This window comes from Apis laboriosa, unplaced genomic scaffold (assembly GCF_014066325.1).
Source record: "Apis laboriosa isolate Shangri-la unplaced genomic scaffold, ASM1406632v1 scaffold703_cov156, whole genome shotgun sequence".
Classification (NCBI taxonomy): Eukaryota; Metazoa; Arthropoda; class Insecta; order Hymenoptera; family Apidae; genus Apis; species Apis laboriosa.
In genome coordinates, this window is record NW_025224178.1 from 409599 (window position 1) to 434730 (window position 25132).

At 28.1% G+C, this 25132-nt stretch overlaps 3 protein-coding genes across 11 annotated transcripts; all 3 read left to right on the forward strand.

Moving 5' to 3' along the window:
• The first annotated feature begins 66 nt into the window (after positions 1–66).
• Positions 67–13402, forward strand: LOC122719126 (kinesin-like protein KIF12). Of its 9 annotated transcripts, XM_043944700.1 has the most exons (22): positions 67–222; positions 372–574; positions 1169–1443; positions 2256–2385; positions 2807–3015; positions 3651–3870; positions 3967–4098; positions 5429–5638; positions 8610–8702; positions 8793–8871; positions 9049–9261; positions 9784–9921; positions 10002–10143; positions 10387–10481; positions 10546–10687; positions 11088–11206; positions 11278–11382; positions 11447–11576; positions 11675–11900; positions 11951–12104; positions 12244–12458; positions 12906–13402. In XM_043944700.1, exons 8-22 carry the CDS (start codon positions 5436–5438, stop codon positions 13258–13260), a joined length of 2409 nt encoding a protein of 802 aa, XP_043800635.1. In that variant the 5' UTR covers positions 67–222; positions 372–574; positions 1169–1443; positions 2256–2385; positions 2807–3015; positions 3651–3870; positions 3967–4098; positions 5429–5435; the 3' UTR covers positions 13261–13402. The 9 variants fall into 9 exon arrangements, with proteins under 9 accessions (XP_043800635.1, XP_043800631.1, XP_043800640.1 ...); XM_043944696.1 differs by having other exon boundaries at positions 3651–4098; XM_043944705.1 differs by having other exon boundaries at positions 3651–4098; positions 11966–12104.
• A 1248-nt stretch (positions 13403–14650) lies between these two features.
• Positions 14651–19089, forward strand: LOC122719131 (ubiquitin-like modifier-activating enzyme 1). The gene is made up of 2 exons (XM_043944712.1): positions 14651–15294; positions 15599–19089. Exons 1-2 carry the CDS (start codon positions 14928–14930, stop codon positions 18379–18381), a joined length of 3150 nt encoding a protein of 1049 aa, XP_043800647.1. The 5' UTR covers positions 14651–14927; the 3' UTR covers positions 18382–19089.
• Positions 19090–19923: 834 nt separating this feature from the next.
• On the forward strand, positions 19924–24430 carry LOC122719108 (DNA ligase 1). Its single transcript, XM_043944665.1, has 13 exons — positions 19924–20264; positions 20516–21044; positions 21198–21369; positions 21441–21567; positions 21640–21812; positions 21875–22098; positions 22316–22444; positions 22515–22654; positions 22723–22924; positions 23001–23207; positions 23324–23540; positions 23672–23907; positions 23985–24430. Exons 1-13 carry the CDS (start codon positions 20041–20043, stop codon positions 24354–24356), a joined length of 2952 nt encoding a protein of 983 aa, XP_043800600.1. The 5' UTR covers positions 19924–20040; the 3' UTR covers positions 24357–24430.
• The last annotated feature ends 702 nt before the right edge of the window (positions 24431–25132 follow it).

Here is a 25132-nt window from a genome sequence, read left to right on the forward strand (position 1 = left end):
GCGAACGCCGATCTTTCAGGGTGCCTTTTGTGTCTACCTTGCACATAAAACTTATGTGATCTTATGTGCACACGCCACGGTGTAACACACGAAACTGCCGGCTTAAAGGAACTCTCTGTGCAGTAGAAAGAAGGTGGTGGAAGAAGAGAGGAAGGCGTTCGAAGGCATAACAGAGAAAGAGAATCAGCCCATTCCTTTTGTGTGTTCCACGTAGTTGTATTTGTACGTATCAATACATGTGTATATATATATGTGAATATACATGTTCACATATAAGCATTCAACTGGCGAGTATAGGAAAAAAATACATCTTTTCTGGAAAAATTTTTCAACCTAAATGTAATTGAAGATATTTTATTTTCTCATTTCAGTAGAGGGCGCTAGTAGAGATATTTTTGGGCCTGTTTTGAAAGCGTAGTGAAATTAGAAACATCTCGAAAGAATCTATGGGATTGTTCGTATGTACGCGCGTTCGAGGTTATGTATATAGGCGATCATGATCATTGGTCCTTTTGGAACGGAGGACAAAGAGTTACGAAACACCTAGAAAGACAAGCTGACTTGGACATTGCGGGTACAAGATTTTATTAAGATTATTGTTAGAAGAAAAAAAATTGTTTTTTTAAATTTTTAAAAGATTTTATTCTTTTCTGCATATATCATTATAATATTTAAATTAAATGATTTTCTTTAAAAAAAAAAAGATAAAATTTATAAGAAAGATTTGCATAGTTTTATGAAATATATAACTTATAGATATTATATATTTGATATTATAAAATATTATGTGATTATTAATCTCAATTTTTGAATTGATTTAAATTAGCTGTGTGAACATCATTTAAATTACTAGTCGATATCCAACGATTGGCAAAAAAAAAAAAAACGTATACATCATACAAGATACATAAAGGAAATGGTTCAGGGAGTAATCTAAATGAATGGAAAGGCGCGCGCGCATTTCCTTTCGTCTCGAATAAAACGTTACTCCTTAACGACTTAAGTGCACTTCCTGTATAATTAATTGTATTCAAGTTTGTTACGCTTCTGCAAATTCATTGAACTCAACAAATTTAATATTAGATAGATTGAAAATAATCGAACAAATGTAGCAAAATGAGCTATAAATAAAAAATATTGAAAAAAACTGACTAATTTTTAATTGCAGCAAATATCGATGGAAATTATAACATATGAGAAATATGCGTGACTGAAGCAATTACAAAGAGCTATTTTAAGTCGCATGTATCTGCTTAATTGATATCTATTTTCAATTAAATGAAATCAAGAATAATTCGAAAAATGTAAGAGGTACAATCTAACTCTTTCTTTAATCAACCGGAAAGTTATAACTTCACATTAGGAAGCCAAAATGTGCATCGCTCTTTTATACTATAATTTACTTATAGTTCTTCCATGTATACATACATCTATGAAATCCAGGTAGCATTATTTCTCTATAATTATTTAAACTTTACTATATATTGTATTTTTTATTTTACAACAAAAATATTAGAAATTATATAATTTTATATATATATATATATATATAAAATTAAATTATTTTATATATATATAAAAAAATATAATGAATTTTAATTAAATAATTTAAAAATATATTAAAATTCATTTATGTGAACTAAACTTAAATTTGAATTATATATAAATAAGTCTTGCTTCAATATGTATTGAATGTATATAGAAAGTATCGATAAAACTTGATCATATCTTCATTTTAGGTCACAATTATATTTTTAAATTATTTATTTATTATTTATTTTTTTATGAAAAATTATTTATTTATGAAAAATATATCTTGTGATTCTTTATACTAAACCGGTATTATGGCTGTATGCGTGCAAGTCTGTGAGTATCGTCTGCACTCGGCTTAATGTCAGCCAAACGAGTTGGCACGAAGTACGATAAATGCCACTTTCGCCCTGGAATAACCTATAGCTCTTGGGTATTCCCTACTTTGCAATGATAATTCATATCTTCAAATGATAAATTCTCTTATTTTTTTTTTTTTTTTTTTTAGAATTATTTCTAAGAAAATGTATCCCTTCTGCGCCATTATTTTAGCTTTATAGGAACATTTTTCTTTCATATTTCTTATGATAACAATACTTCTTATTTTTATTTATGTCGGTAATATATAGAGCAAGGCTTATAATAATATAAGTATTTGTATTAATATTAAATAGTAGCATTTAGTATTAAAATAATATTATGATCTTGTTATTGATTTATTTCAGAACAACCTGTTTTCTGTTTCTTTGAAATTGTCAGCGAGTCTCGAGCTCATAGGTACAAGACAAAAAATATTTCCCAGATTCTTGGCTTTCCATCATTAATCTCATGACAAGCATGGCCAACAGAAATCTTGTAATAAGAATAATATCCGCGTTTCTCTTCTTTTTTCATTGATATAATCACATTTTATTATTCACATTTTGAAAAAAATTTGGATCTTGTATTCGAAATATAGTAATATTACATCGATAAGTCATATTTATTTATAGAAACCATCATCGTTCTCATTCCAGCATATTCAAAATGCAAAGAACAAGACAATTATTATTCCATGTGTGTTCCATTTGGTCTTACGATAAATACCGTTATACTGATTTGTAATAGTTATTTAGAATTTATAACATGACTACAATTGACACAATTATTAAAAGATATTATCAAGCTTTTTTCTTCTTTTTCTTATTATTTTTATTTTTCATTTTTTTTTTTTTTTTTTTTATTTCAAGATTGTAAGAATCGAGTTAACGAACTAAGAAGATATACAATGTTTCAGAGTCGACGACACGATAAAATTAGTGAAAAAATTCATAAGCTACGCGGCCAAGGATGACGATGGCCAGTGCAAAAATACTGTCAGTGAAACGAGGATTGCTGCAGCCGCAAGAATTTTTCGAAAACGACCGTTTTCTTCTTCTTCGCGGGTAGTCCACAACAGAAAACGAGCCGCAATAAAGTTTACAACGTGGCCCCGCTGACTCTCGTGTATTTATAGCTGGTCATTTCCACGGGGATCCTCCCGTAATTTTCGAGTCGAACGATTCTACACGTCGATGATTTTTCTTTTACTTTTTCTTCATCTTCACTGACTGAAGCTGATTTTTATAATTACAAAATTTTTATAATTACAAGAAGATCTCGAAGATTTATAAATATCTCTTTCAGCAAGCATATTTCTTATCTTGTGTCTCTAGTAAGACTGCAAATTAAAATCAACTTTTCTATTAAATTCTTAACTGGTAAAAATAAAAATATAATAATTATCTACTTTTAAGATATTCCAAAAAAATTAAATCAGAACTTACAAAATTATTGAGATATTATGTCATTGATTATTTCATATAATAAAATTTTAATAATATTTTAACATCTAAGTATTCTAGGATTTCTCACAGCAATATTTAATTACTAAAAAAAATTTGGACGTAATTAATGTTACAATTGGAAATGTACAGAATGTTCTCTTCTTCATATTTCATTAGTAACTTTCGTTTTCTTCAAGGTTCCCAGTAAATATGAATTTTTCAGAAGTTACTTAAATATTTAAACAGCTTATGTCATTTTGCATTTGAAACAGTTGTTAACATTCAACATCTAATTTATTTCTATCATATTTGCAGAAATCAAAAGTAGTCTACTGGCCCATTGATCAGCAATGTCTATCTCGACATGTCAAGTTCATTCTGACGCAACATCGAGATCCACGTGGACACTGACCAGGGACGACCAGGGACGAAAGAGGAATATCTGAACAATGATGAGTTAAACATTGATTTCGATCGGTGTCCACTGGAACGCGTCGGAAAACTACCACCCGATCGCGAACCACCCCTGCTATGTGTCAGTAGTATGCCGACTGTTGTTCCTATTGCACGAATTTCCGCTACTCTTATAAGTATCTGTGTTAATTGAAATATATTTGTGCAAAACTATCAGGAATTGTTATAAATTTAAAAGGAAAATTGAAGATGATAAGAAAATATTCACGGAGAACAAGCAGAGGTAAAAATTGGTGAAGAAGTTTAGGTGATGAGATAGTTTTGAACGATCCATGAAATTTCCATGAATGTAAGTGAACTTAGTTACGTATTAATTAATTGAAGAAAAATTAAAAAGAATTGAAAATTTTATGAATTATTATTAATAGAAATTGCAATTTTTGATCACTTATAAAGCTTGAATTCATATTCATATAAATATATATATTTCTAGTTTAATATAAAGAATTAAAAAGTCAATTTATGTAATTTAGTTTATCTTAGTGTAAATATTTTCTAGTGTAAATATATTTATAATTGCAAATATTTTAACATAATTTATAGGAAATTGAATAATTTATAGTAAATTCTCTATCGTGCTTAATCTTTATGAAAATTATGATATAATAGATATAAAAGAAACTGCCATAATAAAAACATAGTAATATATAATAAAACATTTTTTTGTTTCTAATATTTTTTTTCTTATATAATTATTTTTAAGAAAAGAATATTAAACATTTAAAAATGAAGAGAATTATTTGGCAAAATTATACATCGTGACTAATAAACAGAAAAGCTTTTAATATTATAATCCATTCGAAATGATTTAATCTAAATTCGAGCGAATCGATTTTATTGCCAATCTTATAGACTTTCACTTTCAAAATACCAGCAAACTGTTATGTTTAAAATATTAATCATTATAAAAATGAAAGGTGTATAAAATGAACCAAGCGGAACGGAGTCGCTAAATTTCCTGATCTACATAATTTTTTTCTATCTTCTTTATATATTGAAAGTAAGAAATGCGTTTATTAATATGATACTGGAACATTTATACTTTCGTTTCATCACAATTTCATTTATTTAAATTCATGTGAAAACGAATTATTTATAAAATGTATATTTACATTTATGTTCAATTTACACTCACGATTCGCTTATTGGTGACAGATAATTGGAGAATTTCTATCGTAGAATCGCAATTAATAGCGGGAAAACTTTCGCTTCAATTACACCGACATGTATAATTATCATCCTGTATGTAAGCGAACTCGGATAATTAACCAGTCTGTTATTGTATAAATTTTCATCGAATGCGTATACTTGTCGGACGGATTCGAAAAGGCTTTCACTATTGTGAATCCCGGAAAATGAAGGATTTCACTTCTCGATTCAATTCTGAGTGGATCCAATTGTTCTCGATGAAGAGAACACTCTGTCTTGTGAGAAAGGCACCAATCGCACGATTAAAAATCAACGAAATTATATATTCGATTTCAATTAACATCGATTAATTAATTTCTTTTTCTTTTGTATACTAACGAGTTACACAATATGATAAAAATTATAAATTAAAAATCAATCAATTTATGGAATAAAAATTAGATTAATGTGTGTGTATGTATGTTTTACAGGTGACGAATGGTGCTTGTGAAAAATTCACCACCTTCGCGAGGCGAAAGTCCTCAAAAAGAAAATGCAAGGAAAGATAAAGGGAAGAATCGCGTGTCACGTGGTAATAGTCCAGCGGATCAGACTATTTCCAGAGGAAATAGCCCAGGAAAAAGCAATTCTGGTGTCAAAGTAGTCGGGAAAAACAATTTGACGAAATCTCGTGGAAGCGAGTGAGTGTATATATATATATGATGTTTAAGTTTGATATTTGATATCGTATCTTTATTAATCTATAAAATTCTTTTATTAATAAATCTTTACCATTTTTTTTTACCGAAGATCATATCATTCAAAAATACTATTAATATTTTAGTAATCTACTCTACGTTTATTGTCATACTCAAGTATAGATCTTTTAAAAATGACTTCCTAAGTAAAAATAGATAGATAATTTCCATACTAAGGTCAATAGCGAAAAGCACACGTTGATATTATCTGATGTAACATCGACACTACAGCAATTTTGCGCAAATGGACAATGTAAGCAAACGTTTACATAGAAACTTATCGATCTGGTTCGAATGTTTCTATGAAAAACAAATGCATTGTATTAAACAATCGATGTAAGAATTATTTTCAATTTTTTTTATATTAAACATTTTATATATCTATATTTTCCAACAATAACAGTTTTTTATCGATTAAATTTATGAATATTCTATAAATTAGATATACTTTACTTATCGGATGTGTAACATGTTTTATATATGTAGATATAACAAGAAAAAAAAATTTCTTTCTTTATCATTTAAACACAATAATAAAAAATATATAGATAATAGAAATCAATATTGTATGATTTAACAGGAATTTTTATCAATCTTAACGATAATACAAAATTCCACTAATTTATATTAATTAATGCTATAAAAATACTGATAACAAAAAAAAATTGGAACGCAAAATAAATCAATAAACAACTAAGAAAGAAATCACAAAAATTATGTAAATGCGAATAAATCTTAATGGAAGAAAAATATAGAAAATATTTATCGATGAAAAACTACTACTGAAATTACTCGACATTAAACTAGAAGAATTAACATTCAATTCAGTAGAATATTGTCATGAATTGAATTCATTGAACAGCACATGAATTTTCCTTTGAATGATTTCAAAGGAAAAACCAATAAATAAATTATCAGCGGGATTCTGAATTAATGAATCGAATCGTTCCCTGGAAATTGCCCTCTAGATCGAGGGCACAGATAGGTCGATATAACACGTCGAAGAAGTTACTAGTCATTCGATTTCATTTTCCATGAGGGGTTGTCTGCTTGTGTAAACTCACCTTAATTGCTTCGTGTAACTATGCATGTAGACATTGATAGACATATACGTCGCAATTGCGACACATTTCGATGCCGTATATCGATTGCAAGACCTTGCTTGTCTTTTTCTGTCGGTCAATATCGCGACGATCGCGAACCATGCGCTCATGGAAAAAGATCTCACCATGTTCAAATACGTGAACCGAATATTTTTTAATCCTACGCATTAATCTGACACAAGAGTAATTTGTGTTAATTTATAGCAGAAATGAATAATAATTTGAGGGGACAATTTTTTTCCATTTTTTTTCTTTTTTTTTTTAAGTATGAAAGTACGAATCGTAAAATGAAAGTACGAATTGTAAAATAAAAATGTTTTACAATCTATAGATAAGATATTAATCCTGCAATTTAAATATAAAAATTATGTAAGTGAGAAGAGAACTCATTATGAAATAAAATGACGCGAAGAATAAAAATGATACATGGTCTACAATAATATTGCCAACTGATTTCGTTAATGACTACAATACAGACATGAATTATAAAATTGAATTATGTAAAGCGTAGACATTGAGTCATCGTTCAGAGTTATCAGAGAGACATCAGCTTGATGAATAAATAAAAGGAAATATTAACCTTGGATATTAACGATTTTAATATAGCTCGAATTAATAAATATTTATACAAGAAATTGATTGTATTAAATATGCATAATTAAATAAATAAATTATGAAACTATATAATCTAAATAAAGAAAATTTAAAAAATGGCAAACGAAAGTACTTACCAATAGCTTTTATTACATTTTATATTGAAAATGTTCAAAATGTCTATGAATTTATAACAATTTCTAAAAACTTATTAATTAAATCTCAATGATAGCAAATCACGTTTTTAATCATACTTTTAGCATAATCCTTATATTTCCTGATGAGAGAATCATAATACAAAATACGTTGCAATGATTATGATAAGCATTGAAATATGAGATAATGGAATTAAAAAATATTACAGTTTTTAGAATTATAATAACCAATTCTATATTAAAATAAATAAATACATTGTTGTCCTCGTTTCTCTCCAAATATAATAATTATCAATGATTGTTTCTACAGAAATGTGAAAAGTTTTGCGACTCATTGTACATACTTTGTGCAAAAAACAATAATTAAAATGTGAAATCAAAATTTCTGTGTGAATAATTTTAGGCTTTCACGATCAGATGGTACAGATTTTATCCGTAATGATTCAAATTATAAGTAATTGGATTCTTGACATTACATTAAAAAAATTTTTTTCAAAATTTATGGAAGCTTTCTTCTATTAGAATTTTAATAGTTCATTATATTTCGTATAAAATGTAATTTTTAATTGATAATGAATAATATTAAAAATAAATAATAGCTATCTTTCTTTTGAAATTTATTTAACTAAGTACTCATAATAAGAAACAATATATATTATGGTTGTGTAACTTGTTCCATGTACAATGAGCAATAAAATCGAAAAATATTGTTTATCCAAGCAATCAATCGAGACTGTCGGTTTGCTAATCAAGTCCTCATGAATCATTGACTAAGGTTGGAACGATTTTTCGATGTTACGATTAACCCTGTGGTGCAGAAACAAAAAAAACGAAAACGAAGCTGGTCAATCACGCTATTTTTCCCCGACAGTTTCAGTTAGCCCGATTGATTGAACTTCCTCAATTATTTAACCGCCATGATAGGAGATCAATCATGAAGCCGTTAGATGGTTTACTCTTGTTGAAACGTTCAATCATGATAGAGAACGATGTTATAGTTCCAAGGAAACTCAATAATTTTACGCTATTAGAAGATAATTATCATTCCTATTTTAATTTTAGGACTGGTAGTATTGAGAGACTGATAGACGGTGATAAGAGAGTAATTGCCACCAAACATTTGCTTCCAGAAAACAACATAAATGTTGTCGTCAGGTAATTAAAAACAATATGATCCACCATGAAATTATCTGAATATTATTATTATAATATTAATTTGACTTTGATCAATCGTTCATTTTATAGAGTTCGTCCACTCAGCAAGAAGGAAATTAAAACCGGCGATGATATGGCCGTGCAATTTCCCGGAGAGGGGCAGATATACGTAAGTTTTTTCTCCCTTCTGTCATTAATAGGAAATCAATCATTTAAAATAGAAATACAAACTCAGATAATTCATCGATGATTCGATACTGTTTTCGTTTTCTTAATTCTCGTTGCTGTTAATTAAAAGTAAACGAAATTATCATATATCACGCTGACATCGCTCAACTTTGTATAGTGCGAAGGATTTCCGAGTAGCGGGGACAAGAAGGGCAAATTATTTTCGTACAACGTGGTGTTCGAGCCCACGGCCACTCAGGAGGACATCTTACAATTTTCTGGTGTGAAAAAACTTATCGAAATGGCGGTGGAGGGATTCAGTTGTACCGCGTTCTGTTACGGACAAACTGGAAGCGGGAAAACCCACACACTCACGGGGCCTCCAGAAATGGTTAGTAAAAAAGATTCGCTTTTTCAATTTTCTTAATATATTTCCGACAGAAATGCATCGATTTATTCGTTTATTTAATGAAACTGAGCGCCTTTCTAGAAATTTTTATCAGGAAGTGTAAGAATAGAAAAAGTATTATAAATAATATATTAAAATTGTTAATCGAATTGAAGGTCATACAAGAATATAACGAAAAGATTAATGTTATTTTACATGCGTAGATAAGATAATAACTAAGTGGACAATGCTTGTCTTGTTCACCACATGAGTATGTTCTATGCGATCGCAAAAACAAGTAAAATCGAATAGAATAATTAAAGCTGGTACTTTGTAATAATATTAGTTTTTTTAAATGCAATAATCTTTTATCATTTCAAAAATAAATTCAATATAATATTGGATATTAAAAAATAATTGAATTGTAAATTGCATTTAAAAAAAAAAAATAAGAAATAAGATTACATTACGATAATCTTTTAACGAATTAGAAAATATACTTGATAAATATTTCTTTTTTATTAGTTCGAAAAAATGAATCCTTATTCGGAGCAACATGGCTTGGTCTTCCGGTCTTTCGTTTATTTATTTAAATTGTTGCAAGAACGAGAAGAATGTAATTTCGTGTTGAAAGCCTCCTTTTTGGAGATTTATAACGAAAAGGTCAGTAGATTTTTATATATGTAGTATTAGAAAAAAGCTTCAGATCTCTGTTTTATAAAGTTTTTAATTTCAAAACTTAGGTAATAGATCTGTTAAATCCTGGCACATCGAGGAAACCTTTAATGGTCCGGTGGAGTAAAAAGACACGAGGCTTTTTTGTCGAAAATCTTTTCACTGTTGAATGCGAAGAACTTGATGATCTTCTGGCCGTTCTCGAAGAAGGTAGCTATGTTTTTAATTTCATTTTTGCATCTTGATAAATAGAGTTAATTTTTTTTTTAATTCAAGTCCTAAAATATACATTTCATTGAAGAAACTTTATATACATTGAATTTAATTAAAAATATTTTTACTTAAAAAAATAGCCAATTTAGTTGAAATTGTTAATATTTTTTTTAAAAATATGAAAAATTATATTTTCATATTTGAAATATGAAAAAAACATTTAATACTTTGATTTTTCAGGGATGAGAAATAGAAAAGTCGGTGCACATAATATGAATGATCATTCTAGCAGAAGTCATAGTATCCTCACTGTCAATATTACATCTGAGCAACAGGTGAGTATCTCGATTGTGGTATCAAAAAAAAAAAAAAAAATTATACAAACATTAATATCGATAGATGGATAACAGCGTGTTCATCTCAAGACAAGGAAAAATCAATTTTGTCGACCTGGCTGGAAGTGAAATGACGAAAAAGACACAAAGTGAGGGGAAAACTTTGGAAGAAGCGAATAATATCAATAAAAGTCTAATGGTTCTAGGTACATTCTATGAAAATATTAAGATAATCTCTTTATTTAATTACAATTAAAAATAATAAGTACATAAGTTTAAAATTCTAAAAAGTTTCATCAACTTCAAGTTCTCTTCTCTTTTCTCTATAATCTATTTAGAAACAAAACTTCTAAGAAATTCAATATCAAATTAATACTATGCAATCCTGTTTAATATTATGATTCGGAAACTTAATGTTTTTAATTATGCAAAAGTATTGTAAGAATCGATTTCAATGAACGAAAGAGCACAAGCTTTATTTTCAACATTAACTTCTATGTAGCAATCGATAAGTGCTTGAGATAGCATGAATTATGTAAAAAAAAACTTTTATGTCACAAAGAAGTTTCTCTAACTTCTTTTAATATAAATATTTTTTCTACGAAGGTTACTGCATAGCTTCTTTGAGTGATGGAAAACGTAAGGGTGGACATATTCCATATCGAGACAGTAAACTAACTAAACTTCTGGCCGATAGTTTAGCAGGAAATGGTGTTACTTTAATGGTAAAATTAATCTAATAATTTAACAATTATTCATTCAATATGATTAATCAGATGATTTTTGTGAATTTTAGATCGCTTGTATTTCACCAGCTAAATCGAACGCAAGCGAAACTTTGAATACTTTGAGATATGCAGCGAGAGTAAAAAAAATCCGAACAAAACCTATTGTGGTAATGGTGAGTGGAAAGATATTAAAGTATTCTATAAAGTTAAGTGCATAAATAAAATTTAATTCTATAGGATCCTCGAGAAGCTCTAATCCTTAGTCTGAAACGGGAGGTAGGAGCCTTACAAACGGAAAATGAACATCTTCGAGCAGCTCTTCATTTAAATAGTGATGCCTCAAATATAATTCGTAGCGAATCTAAAGGTATTATATCAATTAATTATGATTTAATTTAAAAAATATCACAAAAAGTATTCATAATAACATTTAATAATTGGGTTTTTCTAACGAAATTTTTACAGCTGAAAGAAAAATACCATTGACACCTCCAGTAGTAGATTTAAATAAACTATCTGAAATGGAACGATCTGAATTAAGTCAACTGATTCATGCATACATTACCGAGAATGAAGCTCTTCGTCGAGAAAATGCAGAATTATATGCTACAAGAGAGCAAGTGATACGGGATCAAGAACTTGTTTGCAGAGAAAACGAGAGGTTACTGAAGAAACTCGAAGATGTCAACTCGTAAGTAGAACAAGATTTAAGACGATTTTGATATTCAATTAATTCGATAGGTTTTATCACTGCAGAGTATGTTGTCGATCCCCAATCATACCTGCCAGACCTACATATTCAGCGGAAATGCTAAACGATAGTAATAACGAAAATGCACCTGGCGCAACCAATGTTTGGACCAATCCTAACGTAGAACCTACTCCTCTTTCGAGTGTATGTTAAAATATTTAAGATAAAAATAATAAATAATGATATAGAAAACGAATAATAAAAATTCTGACATGTATTTAAAAAAAGATTCTTTGAAAGATGTCGAATATTATAATATTATAAAGAAAACTTAAATTTATAGGATATGATCAGACATGGATTATACAGATCTGCAAGTAGTATGCCAGAGAAAATACAAAAAGAATTAGATAAACGAAGAATTGTAGGAAGCTATAATAATATAGTAGAAGCATACAAAGACAAGAGTCATCACCGTAGACACAATTCATGGGATAATGGAAACGGCATGACGAGAATGAGTCCGGATCAATCCATGTCACCGATAGATATTAATCAGTCAGTATAAATAAATCGTTATAATATTATATATATCTAATATAATATTCAAATCAATGAATTCTTAAACTTCTTTTAAAATCAATGCAAATTGACATTGAAATGCATTTTAAAATAAAAATTAAAACAATATATTTTAAATGAATTTCAAATTCATTCTAAGCAAATATAATTTCTTTAAACAAACATTAAGAAATTATCATTCACATTGTGGATTAGAAGTTCTGTTTTATGTCTTATTAAATACGATTTTTTAATCCATTATATATTTTATTAATTTTATATATTATTATTATATATTATTATTATATAATATTATATTTTATTATAAAAATATTTTCATCGAGTTTATTAAGTTTATTAATTAACTTCTATCTGCAATGTGTTATCATATTTAACATAATCAGTACCATTCTATCTACTAATTAAAGGAATATATGGTTATAGGTATAAAAAGACGAGCGTACGTCGCACCTCGACAGTCCCTGAAGAACGTAGATCATCGCAAACCAATGATCTTTTGGGCGAATCAATTCAACCAATTGACCATTCGTATAACGAATCCCCAGATTCAATTCTTAGCGGTTCTTTAGAAATGATGAACTCAACGCCGAACACAACTGAATCAGAGATGCCAACAATACCATTTCCGGCAGTAACGCACATTTTGACACCGTTGAATATTTCAGAATTTGAAGATCATTCGCCAAAGACATCAAAAAAATCTAAGGAAAAAGAAGATGAAACTATTCAACGAGCGTTTGGAAGTCCAATTCCTATTGACGAAGATAAACCACTTTAAACACTCTAATCAATAAGTACATAATTGATGATGAATTTTAATCGTAATGATCTGAAATAAATCAAAATTAAATCATTTGTGAAAATGAAAATAAAAAAATGAATTGGAAAAAAATATATGTATATATATGAAAATTAATTAATTTTAATGGATAAACTTTGTAATTGATTAAAAAAAATATATTTAATCAAAAGATCAAAAAGAATAAATACTTCAAATTTAATGGCAATTATATAATTATATAAATTATCATATTATCATATTATGAATTAATGAGACAGAATTAAGACAGGCAATAAGATGCATGTATGTCTTTAAATATTAACAACACAGTAATATCATATTTTTAAAGTAAAAATGTATAGTATATATAGTATATATTATTTCTATAAAAGTATGTAATTATGTGTGAGCTTATATGTAAATCTATAAGTCATTATTTTTCTATACTGAAAAGAAAATGACTATTTTTAAATAATTCAAAATAAGATTTATAATGATAAAGGTGTGAATAAAATTAAAATATAATAAAGTATTTCATTATTTTGTCGTGAATTCTTTTTTTATATGTACCTAAACATTCATAGAAATGAATAGTTTAATTGAATTTTTTTTCCAAATTAAATTATATTGAAAGTTATAAGTTGATTAATGAATATCGTAAAAAATAATTTAATATAGAAAAAAGCATTTTGAAAAAATAATATAAGATAAATGTTAAGAAAATATTGTTTTTCTCGTTTTTTGATAAAAAAGATATGTAAATTACAGAAAAGTACATGATATAATATGACTTTTATCGACATAAACAAAATTTTACAATTGCGTGACAATAATTCATTGGTGATGCATACATATATAATTTATTAGATAGGCATCTTGCCACGTCAGATAAACAAAAGCATAAACTAAATTAGAAATGATTGTCGTTAACAATAACATATATATAGAGGGCGCTTATCCAAATACTTATGCAATCTAGAATATTAGAAACGAATTATTTATTGGCCACAGTCATTTCGCCTACAATTAGTATATAACACAAATAACCAATCACCTTTAACTATTCGTCAAATATGTCGTTTCATTCGCTTGTTTCGCATTCCAATCAACGCGCTGCATTCAAATGCAAAATTCATGATGTAACGTTAACCAACGATGTTGCAACAGAAAAAGAAAGAAACAATACCGTACAAAATTTTGTTGTGGAAATGATCAATCTGTGCTTTTGCTTTGTGAATCTATTACATGTCGTTTCAAGAATTGTGAAAGAAATATACAAAATAAAGAAAGAATTGCCTTTGTTTCACAAGAAAGGCGGTATCGCTGTTTTACCGATCGAGCAAACAGTCATCCCCACTTTATCGAGGAAGCATCGACATCACGATCGCTGCTGGTACGACTACGAGAGAGCAGCAACAGAGCGGATGAAAGAACGAGAATCATTCTTGGATGGACAGTGGTATCGTGGTAAAGTGCGGGTACAGTTTCGAAAGAGTAAACTGGAAGCGACGAAGAACGGAGAACGGGAGAGAGGTGCGGCGAGAGAGAGAGCGGGCGCGTGTAGCAAGGTCGGTGCGTGCGGTGAAGTTACGAGCTTTATTAAAGTGCAGTCGGCCGGGTTGAAAAACAATCGACGGACATAATACGGCGCCCCGTGAAGTCCGATGTCTAGTGCTGAGGTGGTGGAGAGCTCCGTTGACCCCCCAGCTAAGAAGCGACGCGTTGCTGCCACCACGGGAGGAGCCGACGATTCGACGACGATCGCAGACATGGCGAAAAATGGCTCGACGTCTCGGGCTTCTGCCGAAATTGATGAGGGTCTATACTCCAGGCAGCTCTACGTCCTCGGCCATGACGCCATGCGTTGCATGGCATCCTCTGATGTCTTGATATCCGGTCTCGGCGGGCTCGGCGTGGAAATTGCTAAGAACGTCATCCTCGGCGGCGTCAAGTCCGTTACATTGCATGATGACGCGCTGTGCCAGATTTCAGATCTCGGTTCACAATTCTATCTTACCGAAGCGGATATAGGTGAGCGCTCTGACCCGCGAATCACGAAATATATAAACTTCTTCAATAGTAAAAATTTTTTTCGCAATTTTTATATTAAGATGTGAATTTAATTAATAGCAAATTTAATTATTAAAATAATTAATTATATTACTTAAAATATCATTATTGCAAAATTTCTTTTATATTTATATTTTTTATATATCATATATTTCAAATATATATAGAAGAAATGATATAATTATTATGGTTAATATAATTATAGATTTATATGTATTATATGTTATAAATAAAAAAATTATATTGCTATTATTTTATTTTTTAGGTAAAAATCGAGCTGTTGCTTGTTGCCAACGTTTATCAGAGTTGAATAATTATGTCCCTACACGTCATTATTCTGGACCCTTAACTGATTGTTACATCAAGAAGTTTAAAGTTGTTGTTTTGACTGAAACTTCATTGAAAGAACAATTACGTATTTCTGAGATTACTCATGCAAATAATATAGCTCTTATTATAGCAGATACCAGAGGCCTATTTTCTCAAGTCTTTTGTGACTTCGGAGAAAAGTTCACAATAGTTGACATCAATGGTGAACCACCTGTAAGTGCAATGGTTGCTAGTATTTCACAAGACACAGAAGGTGTAGTTACTTGTTTAGATGATACACGTCATGGCATGGAAGATGGTGATTATGTCACTTTTTCTGAAGTACAGGGAATGACAGAATTAAATGGTTGTGATCCAATAAAAATTAAAGTTCTTGGTCCATATACTTTTAGCATTGGAGATACATCCAAATATTCTGAATATATTCGAGGTGGTATAGTAACACAAGTAAAAATGCCAAAGATCTTACAATTTGCTTCTTTGAAAGATGCTCTGAAGAAACCAAAGTTTCAAATTACTGATTTTGGAAAGTTTGATTATCCAGAACAAATACATTTAGCTTTCATGACATTACATAATTATATAGAGGAAAATAGAAAATTACCTAGACCATGGAATCAAGAAGATGCAAATGAATTCTTAAGTTTAGCTAGAACTCTGAAAGAGGAAGTAAGTAGTGAAACTGAAATAAATATAGAACTGTTTGATATATTTGCAAAAATATGTTCTGGAAATTTAAATCCAATGAATGCTACTATTGGAGGAATTGTAGCCCAAGAAGTTATGAAAGCTTGTTCTGGAAAGTTTTGTCCTATATTCCAATGGCTATATTTTGATGCTATTGAATGTCTACCTACAGATCGATCTGAATTCACAGAGGAAGATTGTTGTTCTATAGGATCACGTTATGATTCACAGATTGCTGTTTTTGGACGCAAATTCCAATCAAAGATTGGAAATTTAAAATATTTTGTTGTAGGAGCAGGAGCTATAGGATGTGAATTGCTCAAAAATTTTGCAATGTTAGGTGTTGGTGCTGAGAATGGTAGTGTTATAGTCACTGATATGGATTTGATAGAAAAATCTAATTTAAATAGACAATTCTTATTTAGACCATCTGATGTTCAACAATCTAAATCATCAACAGCAGCTAAAGTCATAAAAAGTATGAATCCAAACATGAAAGTGATAGCTCATGAAAATAGAGTTTGTCCTGAAACAGAAAAAATTTATAATGATGACTTTTTTGAAGTCTTAGATGGAGTAGCAAATGCATTAGATAATGTTAACGCTCGTATTTATATGGATCGCCGTTGTGTATATTACAGAAAACCGCTCTTAGAATCTGGTACATTAGGTACAAAGGGTAACACTCAAGTTGTTGTTCCCTTCTTAACTGAATCATATAGTTCTTCTCAAGATCCTCCAGAAAAGAGTATACCAATATGCACATTAAAAAATTTTCCTAATGCTATAGAACATACTCTACAATGGGCCAGAGACAATTTTGAAGGTTTATTTCGCCAAGCTGCGGAAAATGCTGCTCAATATATATCCGATCCACAGTTTGTAGAGAGAACGATAAAACTGCCTGGTGTTCAGCCACTAGAAGTTTTAGAATCCGTTAAAACAGCTCTGGTTGATGAAAGACCAAAATCATTTGCCGATTGTGTTGCTTGGGCTCGTTGTCATTGGCAGGAGCAATATAGTAATCAGATCAGACAACTTTTATTTAACTTTCCTCCTGATCAAGTGACATCCAGTGGTCAACTATTTTGGTCTGGGCCAAAAAGATGCCCTGAGCCACTCACATTTAATGTTAATGATCCATTACATTTAGATTATATTGTAGCTGCTGCTAATTTAAAGGCAAAAGTATATGGTATTCCCATCAATAGAAATCGAGAAGAAATCGCTAGGATTGTTAGTACTGTACAAGTACCGAATTTCACACCGAAATCTGGAGTAAAGATCGCGGAGACAGATTCACAAGTACAAGTATCCAATGGTAGTGGAAATATTGATCATGAGAGACTCACTCAATTGCAAGAAGAATTACCAAGAATTGAAGATCTCAATGGTTTGGTAATCTATCCACAAGAATTTGAAAAGGATGATGATACCAATTTCCACATTGATTTTATTGTGGCTGCTTCAAATCTCCGTGCTACTAATTACAAAATTCCACCTGCTGACCGACATAAGAGTAAACTAATTGCTGGTAAAATAATACCAGCTATTGCTACTACTACTTCAGTAGTGGCAGGTTTAGTTTGTCTGGAGCTTATTAAGCTAACTCGTGGCGTGAAGGATCTATCTATCTATAAGAATGGTTTTGTTAATTTGGCTTTACCATTCTTCGGTTTTTCTGAGCCTATCGCTGCGCCAAAATTAAAATATTACGATACAGATTGGACACTGTGGGATCGATTCGAAGTAAAGGGAGAATTGACGCTAAAAGAGTTTTTGGATTATTTCAAGGAACATCATAATCTGGAAGTTACTATGCTATCTCAAGGTGTTTGTATGCTTTATTCCTTCTTCATGGCAAAGCCAAAATGCCAAGAGCGTATGAGTCTTTTGATGTCTGAAGTAGTAAAGAAGGTGTCAAAAAAGAAGTTAGAACCTCATGTACGTGCGCTGGTATTCGAACTTTGCTGTAATGATACTGATGGTAATGATGTGGAAGTTCCATATGTTCGTTATACTTTGCCGTGAAATATGTTAATGTCACCAGGATAATGAGAAATGTCTACTTAACTGACTTAGCCGTAGTAATTTCCACAAATTTCTATTTTACAATACAAGGAGAATATTACTCTTTCTCTATGTAAGGTTCTCAGAGTTAAAAAAAAGATTCATTTTTATCGTCGATGCTTTGTAGCATTTATATAGTAAGAGATCATAAGATCCATAGAGTTTTTCTTACTATGATCTCCCCCTTTTCCTGAATATAGACATTAGGGCTCGAACTATTTGTTTTCTTTTTCATTATTATTTCCTGTGATCGTTATCTGAAATAATTTAATCGTAAATTTGTTATGTATGTTTTTCTTTTTATTTTTTTAATAAGCTAATAATTTCAGAGGAAAAATGAATTAGCTTTAAGATAATTCGAACTGTTGATAAAAAAGATATATGAGTATAAAAATTTGTACAAGAGAATCTACAGTCTTATGATGTTTATAAAATGATTGAAAAAAAGAAAGAAAAAAAATATCATGAAAAAGTTGCAAAAAGTTTAGTCCATATTGGATCATAAAGGGAAATGTCATGGTAAGAGTTTTCTTGAGGACTCACACTTCATAACTTAATGTATAGGATCGAAATGTAAATTACGAAGCTGATAATTCAATGATCCTTAGACGAATAATACTAACACATTTAATATAGACTATAGATGAACAATAAAAATCGGACGCAAATATATCTTGCCTTTATTGTATTACATTTCTTTATTTTCTATTACTACTATTACTATTTGTATGGTTAGGGGCGTGTACGAAATTTAAAAAAAATATCACAAATGTTCCCCTCTCCTTTCCGTTTTGCTCCATTATACTCTTGCTATCGATATTTTAATATTTCATATAATCCATTATTCATGATTTTGATTTGTCCGCCTTACTTTTCAAACACTCAATATACTATTGGCTAAGGCTGTTCGTTGTTATAAGAAATATTGCATTTAAATTTATAAGAACAAATATTTGGAAAGAAGCTTCAAAAAGAATTGCACACTTTAGACCAAGAAATACAAGAAAAAAAAAAGGAAGATATTTTGTTAATTTTAGGATAATGCGGATATTTATTGTATTATTTTATCAATAGATAATATAAATAGATGTGTTTGGATTTCAAAAAACATGAGAAATATAATAATGAAAATAATATTTGGAATTATTTTATTTCCTTTTATTTCCTCTTTCTATCTTTATAATAGTTCATTAAAATTTTATTAAATGTGAAAATATAATTAAAATGTATTTAATTTATTATATATATAAATTAAAGAAAATTAAAAAAACATTGACTTTTTAATTTTTTAAATTTTAATAGAATAAAAATTTAATGATTCGTTTATATATGAATATATGCATAAAAAAATGCATTGTCGAATTTACGCGGGAAAAGCAAGAAAATGCCAGAAAGACATATAACATGGCACAACGTAGTATAACGTATGTAACCTAATAGAAATTAAAAAATAAATTCTTAATTATATACAATTTAATATAAACTTTCGAAGAATTTATAATTTTTTTTTTCATTTGACAGATCATTTTTCTCAACAGTGAATTCGAAAGATAAAATTGAATCCAACAATGCAAGGTACGTTAACAATTTTAACTAATATTAACTAATAATTGAATAATTATGTTTAGTCGAATTATATTGAATGTGCGCTTAAATTTATTTAAAAATAATTATTCACATATGATATTTATAAATGAACATTTTAAATTATATAATATTTCTTTTTCGATTGTAAATAATATTGTTAATTGCACACATGCTAATAGTAAAGTTAACAGCAAGGATCGGAAAAGTCCAGGAAATGGCAAAAGAAAGAGAAACAATAGTGAAGATGACACTATCAGGTAATTAATACAATTATAATACAAATATAATATAATAATACAATTTTTAATATATTATCTAACATTTTAGTAAACAGAAACACCATATTTCTTATACATTACTTTATCATTTTTATTTTTATTATATCTTTAATTTAAAAATTTTATATATAAAATTACTTATTGATATTGCATTTGAAGTAAATATTCCATGTGATATAATATGATTAATGATAAAATGATTTTTCATTATTCATTATATTCTTTTTTAGTCTTTCTCCTATCAAAAAATTAGAAAGTTCCTTAAAACAAAAATCAACACCAAAAATTAAGTTATTATCTAATGAAACATCTATAGAAAGTGAAAAGAAAAAAACTAAAACACCAACTAGTTCTAAAAAGAAAAAAAAAATTGAAGAATTAGCGAAAACTCCTAAAAAAAATAATGTAAAAAAAATATTGAAAAATAAAATAAATATAAAGGAACAAAAAGAAAATGAGTTGATTATAGAAAGTAAAATAGAATCAAGTCCTGAATTTAAATCTTCAGAGTCTTCATTGGAAGAATGTGACAATAAAATAAATTTAAAAAATGCTAAGAAAAAAGTTAACAAAAAAAATTCAAAATTAATTGAAGAAGATAAAATAAAATCAAGTTCTGAAATTGAATCTTCAAAGTCTTCATCTGAAAAATCTAATAATAAAAAAAATCTAAAAAAGACAGAGAAAAAAGTTGTTAAAAAAAGATCAAGAATAATAGCTCCTGTTGATGATTCTAGTGATGAAGAAGAATGTATTCCAGTATGTATAGTTTTTAGATTCTTGTCTTTTATATATATATATATATGTTATATTTATATATATATATATATGTTATATTTATATATATATATATATATATATGTTATATTTATATATATATATATGTTAATATTTAAATGTATTAATTAATAGTTGCCAGAAAGTCCTAAAAAAATTAATCTTAATGAAAAAGAAAAAAATCCTGTTAATGAAGAAGAAAAATCTAACAAAAATGTTATAAATAATACAAAGAATAATAAAAAAGAAAAAGAAGAAAATGTGGAAATCACAGAAAAGTCTGCTAAAATGATTCATAATTTTTTTGGTATTTAATTTATTATTATATTAATAAATAAATAAGTATATAACTATTTTAATATAATTAATATATTTTAGCTGCAAAACAAAAAGAAGGAACAAAAAATGCTAAAGATGATAAAAAAAAATCCTCCAATTATTCTTATGATCCTAGTGTATCAAATTATAATCCAATAGATGATGCATGTTGGAAACATAATGAAAAGTATGTCTTATGTTTTTTCATTTTTATATCGTATATTTTCTGTTGATAAAAAATTTGTTCAATTTTTCATAGAGTACCGTACATTGCACTCACACGCACATTGGAACTAATTGAAGATACTAGTGCACGATTAAAAATAATAGAAATATTATCGAATTATTTTCGATCTGTTATAATTTTAAGTTCAGATGATTTGCTTCCAAGTATATATTTATGTTTGAATCAATTAGCACCTGCTTATGAAGGTAAATATGTACTTAAATATATTTTCTTATCTTATTAAAAAAAATATTTATTTTTATTTTAGGAATTGAATTGGGAGTAGCAGAAACAAATCTAATGAAAGCTATAGCACAATGTACTGGCAGAACTTTAGCACAAATTAAAACAGATGTCCAAGAAGTTGGAGATTTGGGCATAGTGGCAGAAGGAAGTCGTTCCAATCAAAGAACAATGTTTCAACCTGCTCCATTAACAGTATCAAGTGTATATACTAGGTTGAAAGAAATTGCTCAAATGACTGGTTCTGCGGTATGATATTTGTTAATATAATCTAATGATAAATCAATAATAAATATGGAAATATAGAATTGAAAATTATTAGAGTCTTTTATTTGTGCAGAAATAAATAAAAATTTCATAAGAGCTAAGATATTCAATTTAGATCTTTATTGTAATTATATTTTAAGATAAAATTTTGTATGTTTAACTTTTTTATTATTTTCAATTATTATAATTTCTTTTTCAGTCTTTAACTAAAAAATTGGATAAAATCCAATCACTTTTTGTAGCATGTCGTTTTACTGAAGCGAGATATTTGATTCGATCCTTAGCTGGTAAACTTCGAATTGGTTTAGCAGAACAATCTGTATTACAAGTAAAAATATATATTTATATATCATTTTATATTATTGTAATATTGTATGATTAATGACAAATATCTACAGGCTTTAGCATTAGCATGTACTATGACACCACCAAAGCCAACTTTTCCGCCTGAAATTTTAGATGTGAGTAAGAAAATGTCAAATGATACCTTTAAACAAAAATATGATGAAACTGCACTTATCCTTAAAACAACATATTGGTAAGAATATTTTTGTATTAGATATTCAAATCGATTTTCAATTTATATCATATAATATCTATTTCTAGTGAATGCCCAAATTATGATAAAATAATTCCTGTTTTATTAAAAGAAGGAATTAAAGAATTACCAAATAAATGTAAAATTACACCTGGAATACCTATGAAACCAATGCTGGCTCATCCTACTAAAGGTGTGCAAGAAGTATTAACACGTTTCGACGGTCTGAAATTTACATGCGAGTGGAAATACGATGGAGAAAGAGCTCAAGTAATTTTCTAAGTAATTATTTAAAATATAAAAAAATAATATATATATATTTAATTTCTGTAAATTATTCATTCAGATTCATTTTGCTGAGAATGGTAAAATTAGCATTTATAGTAGGAATCAGGAAAATAATACTAGCAAGTATCCCGATATTATAGGACGATTTAAAAATACTCAAGGTGAAAATGTTAAAAGTTGTATCCTTGATTGTGAAGCAGTAGCTTGGGATAATGATAAGAAACAAATTTTACCTTTTCAAATACTTAGTACAAGAAAACGCAAGGTAATGCAATATATATAAAAAATTAGTTTTATATAAATATTCTTTTACACATATTTACAAATATTTTTACATATATTTTTATATTTTACGTATTTATACATATTTTTACTTTATAGGATGCGAACGAATCAGATATTAAGGTTCAAGTATGTGTATTCATGTTTGATCTATTATATTTGAATGGAGAACCATTAGTGCAACAACCATTCATAAAACGTCGTGAATTATTAAAAGAAAATTTCAAAGAAGTAATTGGAGAATGGAAATTTGCAACTAGTTTAGATACTTCAACTATGGAACAAGTACAAGATTTCTTAGATGAATCAGTAAAAGGTTAATTTCTATTTAAAAATAAATCATAAATTAGTTTTTATCTATTTAGAAATAAATCATAAATTAGTTTTTATCTATTTGGAAAAATGTATGTATACTTATATGTATATATGTATGTATATATTTAATAGGCAATTGTGAAGGTCTCATGGTAAAGACCTTAGAAGAAGAAGCAACATATGAAATTGCTAAACGTTCTCGCAATTGGTTAAAATTGAAAAAAGATTATTTAGATGGTATAGGCGATACATTGGACGTAGTGGTCATCGGTGGTTATATAGGGAAAGGAAAAAGAACTGGAACTTATGGAGGATTCCTTTTGGCTTGTTATGATCAAGAAAATGAAGAATATCAAAGCATTTGTAAAGTAAGCATTATTAAATTGTAATAACCAATTTTAATATAGAAATAAATATAATTTTAATATTTTATATATCCATTTAGATTGGTACTGGATTCAGTGAAGAGGATCTTCAAAAGCACACTGAGTTTTTTAAAGAATATATAATATCGCAAACTAAATCATATTATCGTTACGATTCATCTCTTGAACCGGATCATTGGTTTGAACCTATCCAAGTCTGGGAAATTAAGTGTGCTGATCTATCTTTGTCGCCTGTTCATAAAGCAGCTATTGGTATTGTTGATCCAGAGAAAGGTATATCTTTACGATTTCCACGATTTGTTCGTATTCGTGATGATAAAAATAGCGATGATGCTACATCTGCACAACAAGTTGCAAGTATGTACAACAATCAAGAACAAATAAAAAATCAAACATCATCAACAAAAATAACTGAAGAAGACTTTTACTAAATTTTCGAATTATATTAAATTTGTATTATATCTAAAATTAAATATATAAATAAAACTAAATTTTTTTAATAAAATAATAAAGTTTTTAATAAATTTGATGAAAAACAATTTATATCACAAAATAATATTTCCACGTTTAATTATTATTTTTCTTTTGTTTTCTTGAATATTTAGACTAAATATAATTTAAATAGAATCATTTCATTTTATTTCTTAATGCATTAGTAATATATTTTAACAATAATTTGTAACATATTTTATAAAAAATTAGTAAATCATTTAGCGAAAAACTATTAATTTTGGAGATTTTAATTGTTATTAAATATTTTGTGTGAATTAAATATAAAATATTTAATATTTTTATATATCAATTTGTCTTCTAAAATCCCTTCTTAATAAAAAGATTTTCTCTCATGAATATATAACAATTTATATATAATATATAAAAATATATGAACTTTCAATATATAAGAATTTAAATATATAACATAATATATGTATATAAATATACAAAAATTGACAAATATTTTACATATATTATACATATAAGAAATATGTATATAATTCATAAAAATTGAATTGCACTAATTTTAAGAATTTTAAGAATTTTGACTAATAGATTATATAAAAAAAATGTTAATCAAATGTCATAATCTCTATGTATTTTAAAATTTGCAGAAAGCAAATATAGATAAGGAAAAGAAATAATAAAAAAAGATAAAGATAAAGTAAAAATATAAAAATTAATGCCATCTTTATAATGCCGCAAATGAAAC

Excerpts from the sequence above, each read along its gene's own strand:
- LOC122719126 (XM_043944696.1), top strand. The coding sequence starts at position 5,436 with ATGGTGCTTGTGAAAAATTCACCACCTTCGCGAGGCGAAAGTCCTCAA. Across the intron at positions 11,207-11,277 it reads GAAATGGTGTTACTTTAATG|ATCGCTTGTATTTCACCAGC; the intron begins GTAAAATTAATC and ends TGTGAATTTTAG. Across the intron at positions 12,459-12,905 it reads TCACCGATAGATATTAATCA|GTATAAAAAGACGAGCGTAC; the intron begins GTCAGTATAAAT and ends ATATGGTTATAG.
- LOC122719131 (XM_043944712.1), top strand. The coding sequence starts at position 14,928 with ATGTCTAGTGCTGAGGTGGTGGAGAGCTCCGTTGACCCCCCAGCTAAG. Across the intron at positions 15,295-15,598 it reads TCTTACCGAAGCGGATATAG|GTAAAAATCGAGCTGTTGCT; the intron begins GTGAGCGCTCTG and ends TTTATTTTTTAG.
- LOC122719108 (XM_043944665.1), top strand. The coding sequence starts at position 20,041 with ATGTTTAGTCGAATTATATTGAATGTGCGCTTAAATTTATTTAAAAAT. Across the intron at positions 21,568-21,639 it reads TGTTGGAAACATAATGAAAA|AGTACCGTACATTGCACTCA; the intron begins GTATGTCTTATG and ends AATTTTTCATAG. Across the intron at positions 23,541-23,671 it reads CTTAGATGAATCAGTAAAAG|GCAATTGTGAAGGTCTCATG; the intron begins GTTAATTTCTAT and ends TATATTTAATAG.